Source organism: Pagrus pagrus, assembly GCF_965226575.1.
Source record: "Pagrus pagrus genome assembly, chromosome: 5".
NCBI classification, from domain to species: Eukaryota; Metazoa; Chordata; class Actinopteri; order Spariformes; family Sparidae; genus Pagrus; species Pagrus pagrus.
In genome coordinates, this window is record NC_140189.1 from 8,377,535 (window position 1) to 8,385,885 (window position 8,351).

General features: G+C 41.8%; 1 protein-coding gene across 1 annotated transcript; it reads left to right on the forward strand.

The window, feature by feature from the left end:
• Positions 1-1,885: 1,885 nt before the first annotated feature.
• On the forward strand, positions 1,886-5,168 carry rnf4 (ring finger protein 4). Its single transcript, XM_084352938.1, has 8 exons — positions 1,886-2,093; positions 2,833-2,857; positions 3,678-3,891; positions 3,972-4,051; positions 4,197-4,209; positions 4,300-4,423; positions 4,529-4,580; positions 4,677-5,168. The coding sequence occupies exons 2-8, from the start codon at positions 2,846-2,848 to the stop codon at positions 4,824-4,826; spliced, it is 645 nt and encodes a 214-aa protein (XP_084209064.1). The 5' UTR covers positions 1,886-2,093; positions 2,833-2,845; the 3' UTR covers positions 4,827-5,168.
• The last annotated feature ends 3,183 nt before the right edge of the window (positions 5,169-8,351 follow it).

The window sequence follows — 8,351 nt, forward strand, 5'->3', positions numbered from 1 at the left end:
CATTGACTCAGAGTCACGAGATGAAACTCACTTATCTGATGATAAAACTACAGAATATCCCACAATGCACCTCTCTGTTAACACTAAAGAGACACTGTGAAAACATGTAATCTGACTTGGCCCTGTTTGTTCTGAACCAACTCAGTCAACATGTAACTAAATACTTGTACTCTATTACTGTACTGCAGTAGAGAGTGTGGACACATTAAAACCAGCGACAGGTCCAGTACCACTTCAATCATCTCGTTACATCAGATGTTCTGTTGGGTGTGTTGATGCCACCTGACACCTGAACACCATCCACTCAACACCAAGTTCACCCGTCACGGCACCAGAACTCACATGGACACAAAACAAGACAGTGAGTCCTGCCACACTGCAAACACTGCTCAGTAATCACCTGAGGAAGGTAACAAAGAGCTCCAGGTGTCGACCCGACCTCCTGCTCTAGGCTCGACCCGACCTCCTGCTCCAGGTGTCAACCCGACTGTGACGCCAGTTTCACACCTGGAGCTCTGTGTGTATATACACAGTATATACACACAGAGTACATATACACACAGTATATACTGTGTATATATACACACTATATATACACAGTATACACACAGTATATATACACACAGTACATATACACACAGTATATACATAGAATACACACAGTATATATATATCTATACATAGTATATATATACACAGTATACACACAGTATATATACACAGTATACACACAGTACATATACACACAGTATATACACAATATATATACACAGTACATATACACAGTATATATACACACAGTATATACACAGTATGTATACACAGTATATACACACACAGGACATATACACACAGTATATATGTATATGTATACACTGTACACAATGTTTTTGATTGATGACGACTGAATCAATACGACGGAGTATTAGGGCCACATTGAGGGGGGGGGGAAAATCACAAACTTCGAGAATAAAGTCGTAATTTATGAGAATAAAGTCGTAATTTACGAGAATAAAGTCATAATATTACGAGAATAAAGTCGGAATTTATGAGAATAAAGTCATAATATTCTAACCTGTTGTTTTAGAGGAAGACAGTTGGTAAAATGAGGGCCCTGGAGGATTTTGTGGAGTTGTACTTTAGGATAGGTTTCACAAACAAGGAGATACTTAATCTTTTGGCACATCAGCATCATATCATCATAAGTATAAGGACTTTAAAAAGACTATGCAAGAAAATGCATCTTTTCCGGAGACATATCTTTTAATAACTTCACAAGTAAGTAAACAGTCAGAATAAAATCTCTTCATGCAAAGATCTGCAAGTGACCTCAAGAAATCCAATGTCTTTGGCTTACTTTTGTAATCCATGACAACTTGATCACAAATGATCAACACATATGTTCTGTAAACAATAATAACCTTGCTTTGATCACAACAGATCAATACATTTTCTGTAAACAATAAAAACTTTGGTTTGATGCAAACACATCAATACATTTTTCTGTAAACAATAAGCAACCTGTCAAGATCAACATACTTCTGTAAACAATCTGATCACCTGTTTGTCACAACCATTCAATCGACCTACTTCAGTTTTAAGTACTTCGACTTTTTTCTCATAAATTACGACTTTTTTCTCATAAATTACGACTTTATTCTCGTAATATTATGACTTTATTCTCGTAATATTATGACTTTATTCTCCTAAATTACGACTTTATTCTCCTAAATTACGACTTTATTCTCGAAGTTTGTGATTCCCCCCCCCCCTCAACGTGGCCCTAATACTCCGTCGTAGAATCAATAACTGAAGATAATCATTAATGTTATAATGCAGCAGATCTGATTAGATTTAAAGACTGTAGTTCACAACATGTGCCAGCAGGAGGCGGAAATGATGCTGAACTCTGGTCACCAACTTCCGTTCGAGAAGAAGAAGAAGCTCCTGAAACAGGCGGTAGAAGCTAACATTAGCATCAGCTGTTTTGGAGTAAACGGACCAGTTATTGTGATGTTTAAATATCTGGACTTTAATGCAGACACTGAACTACCCCGCTACTAACTGCTAACAGGAGAGAAAACACACAGACGGTGAGTGAAGACTGCTAACTGATGCTAACAGCTGACACTGTTGTTACCGGTGTTGTGTTAAAACTCTGATTCGCCGTCAAAACTTTGAAACCTCGGCTGAAGTTACCCCGAACCTCCAACCAGTCCCCTCCAACCAGAACTGATCCAACTTTATTTATTTTATAAGACAACGTTAACCGTCAGAGAGCCGCGCGACAGGAAACATACTATGAAGGGGAACACATTTTAACACAACACCTGCTACAGCCGCCTACTAGCTAACTGAATGCTAACGGCTGTGAAAACAAAGCTAACGTCAGTGTTAAATGCTAAGTGTCAACTTTTATTACAAGTGAATCTTTAACTAGCTAATGGTTTAGCTTGATTAGCATCATGCAAACAGTGTGTTGATGCGAACAGAACCATCAATGTGTGTTGATGCGAACAGAACCATCAGATGTGTTGATGCTAACAGAACCATCAGATGTGTTGATGCTAACAGAGCCATTAGATGTGTTGATGCTAACAGAACCATCAGTGTGTGTTGATGCTAACAGAGCCATTAGATGTGTTGATGCTAACAGAACCATCAGTGTGTGTTGATGCTAACGGAACCATCAGACGTGTTGAGGCTAACAGAACCATCAGACGTGTTGAGGCTAACAGAACCATCAGTGTGTGTTGATGCTAACAGAGCCATCAGATGGGTTGATGTTTCTCATTAACTGTGTGTGCGTGTGTGTGTGTGTTTCCTCTGCAGTGTCTTCAGTGATATGAGCAGCTCTGTAAGTTTTCTTCTTCTTTTCTTTAACAGACGGCTGTTTGCAGGATGTTTTCTGCTGATATAGGACTTTAGTCAGGATCTGACCTGAGATCAGTCCTCAAATATCTCACAGTTTCTTCTTCAAATGTTTTGACAGAACAATGACATTCTGATGACATCATGTTTCATCAATATGGGTGAAGCGATTTTCTGAATCCACGATTCAAACCGGTTTAAACTGCACTGACGGCTCTGCCTTTGTTAGACGATCACATGGTGATCAGTAAAGATCAACAGATTGTTGGTTTTAAGTCCTTTAAGAAGATAGAAGTATTTGACTTAATCCTGGTGACTTTTGACAAGTTCAAATAATATTCACCAAAAGAAAAGATTCCAGAGTTCAGTGATTGAGCAATAAACAACAAAAGACAGGAATTCAGGTCGGTTTCTAGAATCTGTCCAGAGTGAACCCTCTTCACAAACAAATCAATAAAGGATCTCTGAAAAAGAAAATAAACCAACATGTTTCCTCCCGTCAGCTGATCATCTTCATCACACAGGAGAAGAGTCTGGAAGTGATGCTGCAGGCTAAAGGCAAGCTAGCTGCAGGCTAACACTAAGCTAGCTGTGATTAATCTGAAGTGTTGTTGTGATTCTGGAATTTCAAACTTTGACACAATAGCAGACAGATATTGATGCAGCGAATGTCAAATGAAATATTGATTAATGAGCAGAGGGCTCAAACTGATTGAATTAATTTCACTTCAAATATTATAGGAGCTCTATGAAGCCCTGCCCACTGCTGTGATGTAATAAGTGTGTGTTGTGATGTGTGTGTTCAGGCTCAGAGGAAGAGGAGGACCACAGGAAGTCCTCTGGTTTCCAGACCCAACTCCAAGACCAGCAGAAGAGTTAACGCTAGGAGGACAGCTAACGCTAACAGAGCAGCTACTGCTAGCAGAGTGGCTAACAGGACAGCTAACATTAGCAGGACGTCTGATGGTGACTCTGCCCCCCCCACAGAGACCATTGATGTGATGGACAACACTGAGGACAGTCAGTACTGATCAGTGCGCTCTGTTATTGATTAGCATCTTCACACCTGATCAGTGATCAATAATGATGTGTGTGTTCAGGTGTGGAGGAGGTGGTGGATCTGACCTGTGAGGGCTCAGAAGCTGCTGTGGTCGACCTGACCAATAACGACTCAGTGCTGGTAAACACACACACACACACACACACACACACACACACACACACACACACTGACCAGCTGTTGCATTGTGTGTTCAAACTAAGTATTCTTTTTCTGTTGTTTTTTTCTTGTGTCGTCTTCTTCTTCTGCTGCTGTGACGATCCAGCTGGTGGATGAAGGTAAAACTTTATTGTGTCACAGTTTCAGTTGACAGTCAACATGTTTAAATAAAGGAACAGTCCAACGTGTGTGTGGGTGTCCTCCATCAGGTCCTCAGAACAGGAGAGTCACCACAGGTGAGAGTTATATCGTCAGCAGTGATGAAGACGATGACACGCCCCCTGTCCTCAATGGTGCAATCATGTCGTCTCTACACGCCAACAGCTCCTCCAGGTAATAGACTGATCCACCTGAACCCTGCTTACATGATCTTTAACTCCTCTCAAGGTGATAGACTGATCCCTGCTCACATTAGAAACCAGTCTCTCTTTGTTTCAGGTCGACACCGGGGACGATCAGCTGTCCCGTCTGTCTGGACTCGTACTCTGAGGTGAGACTCAAACACACCTGTCACACACCTGTCTCACACCTGTACAGCAGGTAGAATCCTGTGGTTCTGATTGGGTGCCTGTTCTTTGCTTCACAGATCGTAGAGAGCGGCCGATTGGTCGTATCCACTAAATGTGGTCACGTGTTCTGCAGCCAGTGTCTGAGAGACGCTCTGACATCATCACACACCTGTCCTACCTGCAGGAAGAGACTGACCCACCGCCAGTACCACCCCCTCTATGTCTGATGTCACTCTGACATCATCACACACGTCTGATGTCACTCTGACATCATCACACACGTCAGTGACATCATCAGATCAGGAGGTTCTTTGCTGCTGAATTTATTTTTACTCAGAAACTAAAGACTTGTGTCAGAGCTGTTTAATTAAAGAGTCATCACTGATTGATTATTGATGGATGTATATTGATTATATTGGATATATTTGATATTGTTTTTTCTTCAGTTCTCAGCTCAGAGTTCTGCTTTCCTTCGTGTCGGATCGTTTCTTCTGAGATGGACTTTATTTTTTAGTGTGGCTGATTAAATGTGTTGAAGTAGAAATAAATTCTATTGAATTCTGTCAGAAGTTGTTTTGTTTTGATTTTGTTTTCCAACGTCGTCAAAGTGAGTCAGAGAACTGGGGTCACACAGGTAACCTGGGGGATGACTTCATAATGGTGTGTGTGTGTGTGTGTGTGTGTGTGTGTGTGTGTGTGTGTGTGTGACTGAGTGAGTGAGTGAGTGAGTGAGTGAGTGAGTGTGTGAGTGAGCAGGTGAGAATGGAAATGAGGAGGATCAAGGCGAGAATAGCCACAGGCCCTGAAAGCATCAGTTCCAGAGCATTAAAGGACTGTGCAGACCAGCTCTGTGAGGTGGTCACGCACATCTTCAACCTGAGCCTTGCTCTGGAGAGAGTCCCTGTCCTGTGGAAGACTTCCTGTGTGGTGCCAGTTCCAAAGTCTGCGCACCCCAAGGAGCCTGGCCACTTCTGCCCTGTCGCCTTCTCACCTGATGAAGACCATGGAGAAGATTTTTCTCAGGCACATCCGTCCCCAGGTGAGCACGACACTGGACCCCCTTCAGTTTGCTTACCGTCCCGGAATTGGGGTGGATGACGCAGTCGTCTACATACTGCACAGAACAATTACAAACCTGGAGACACTGGACGCACTGTGAGGGTCATGTTTTTTGATTTCTCCAGTGCTTTTAACACAATACAGCCGGCACTTCTGAAGGGGGAAACTGGAAGGGGCGGGAGTTGACCAACACCTGGCTGCATGGACCACAGACTTTCTCACCAACAGACCACAGTATGTGAGACTCAAGGACTGTGTCTCAGACGTGGTTCTATGCAGTATGGGGGCCCCTCAAGGTACGGTGCTCTCTCCCTTCCTTTTCACCCTCTACACATCGGACTTCACGCACAACACCTTGAACTGTCACCTCCAAAAGTTCTCCGATGATACAGCCATTGTTGGATATGTGTCTGAGGGGAACGAACAGGAATATAGGGGGGTCATCAACGACTTTGTTAACTGGTGTGAATGCAACCACCTGCATATAAACACCAGTAAAACAAAGGAGATGGTGATCAACTTCCAGAGGAAGACACCGCAGATCACACCAGTGAACATCCAGGGTTTGGACATAGAGATGGTGGCAAAATACAAACACCTGGGTGTTCACCTAAACAATAAACTGGACTGGACTGATAACACGGATGCCTTGTACAAGAAGGGCCAAAGTCGCCTCCATCTGCTGAGGAGACTGAGGTCCTTTGGGGTGCAGAGGACATTACCTCAAACATTTTATGACACTGGTGGCATCGGCGCTCCTTTATGCAGTGGTCTGCTGGGGAGGTAGCAGCACGGACAGGGACAGGAAGAGACTAAACAAACTGGTCAGGAGGTCCAGCTCTGTCCTGGACTGTCCTCTGGACTCCATAGAGGTGGTGGGTGAGAGGAGGATGTTAGCCAAGCTGACATCAATCATGGACAACACCTCTCACCCCCTGCACCAGACTGTGGAAACCTTGAGCAGCTCTTTCAGCAGCAGACTCTGACACCCACTGTGTAAGAAGGAGCACTACCACAGATCACTTATCCCCACAGCCATCAGACTGTTCAACTCAAGCACTACATGAACAGTCACTTTCCATCCACTTGTTTGCTTTTGTAAATATCTTATCATTTTTTGTAAATATCTTTTGTTTTTCTATTTATTTTCTATTTAATATTTAATATTTCTATGCATATTTTTCTGATTCTACTTGTACTGTTGCACCTCGAGCTGTTGTAACGTGAATTTCCCTGTTGTGGGATGAATAAAGACAATCTTAATTGTAATCTGAGTGTGTGAATGTGAGTGTGAGTGAGTGTGTGTCTGAGAGTGTGAGAGAGTGTGTGTGTGAGCAGAGAGAGAGAGAGCAGTAACATCCTGAGTGTGTTAAACTCTCTGGTGTCGGATTACAAACACAAAGAGGCTGTGAAGCCCCGCCCACCTCCTGTCTACCTGCACAGGTGGACTGTCGGTGTTAGTGTCACCGAGGAAACAGCAGCGATGAATAAAATCAAGAAGTGGCTCAACAAACCCAAGGAGGTAAAAACTATCGTTTTTAATTTAATAATTGTTTTTATTTTTCACCTTTTTTCCCACCTCATTCAACTGATTTTGTTCTGTTATTGATCAGTTAAAACTGAATCATGTTGAGCTAATGATAATAACAATAATGATAATAATGATAATAATGATAACAATAATAATAATAATAATGATAATGATGATAATAATAACAATAATGATAATAATTATATCCTGTAGACAGAATTAACTGAGACAGATGTTTGTTTAGTTTGACATAATTAAACTAAATAAACTTATTAAATGAATTAAAATAATATTTATAATATTACAGATTACAGATTCAAAACACTGCAGCTGTTTTGATTTAAAACATTTTTATTGTATTTGTGCTTGTTTTGTTTTTTTTTATTATTATTTTTTATTTTATTTTTTTTACTGACGGAAACGTGACTGAGGTCTAGTTTGTGGTCTCACATCACATGGACTCTTCTGGACTTTCTGGTCTCACATCACATGGACTCTTCTGGACTTTCTGGTCTCACATCACATGGACTCTTCTGGACTTTGTGGTCTCACGTGGACTGAGTTCTCACAGTGTCGGGTTTAAACTGCCCGAGGACTCTTGAGCTACAGGAGCTGAGGAGGGACACAAAGCGTCTTCACTGTAACTTCAGACTTTCTAGTTCAGTACACAGAATAATGGAGTCATTCACGTGTCGAACACGTCTGCACATTTACTGCATGTTACTACGATTCTGAGGTACTTGTATTTCCCTGTGATTCTGTGTACTTCTAATGCAGTACACTTATGAGACAGCTGCAGTTACTTCAGATTTAGATTAATATAAATATTTAAAAACAGAAAATGTAATTAGCTGTGTCCACTTTATTAGGGACACCTGTCTGACTGCTGCAGGTGTGTCGGCTCGGCCTATAGGAGCTCTGCTGGACTGTGAGGTCATTAGCGGTCACGTTCATGTTGGTGGAAGCAGCTCAGGTGTGATTCTCGAGGCGCCTCACGATTCGATTACGATTCAGAGGGCTGCGATGCGAGGATAAAACAACTATCAATGCATCTTGATGCATCTTTTTTTTCTATACAGGATTTCTGTTTTTCTTACTGTGTGACTACTAAAGCAAAGTATTTGTAATGATCCATACTGATTCAACTTCCAATATCTTTTAA

Excerpts from the sequence above, each read along its gene's own strand:
- rnf4 (XM_084352938.1), top strand. Across the intron at positions 3,892-3,971 it reads GATGGACAACACTGAGGACA|GTGTGGAGGAGGTGGTGGAT; the intron begins GTCAGTACTGAT and ends GTGTGTGTTCAG. Across the intron at positions 4,424-4,528 it reads CACGCCAACAGCTCCTCCAG|GTCGACACCGGGGACGATCA; the intron begins GTAATAGACTGA and ends TCTTTGTTTCAG.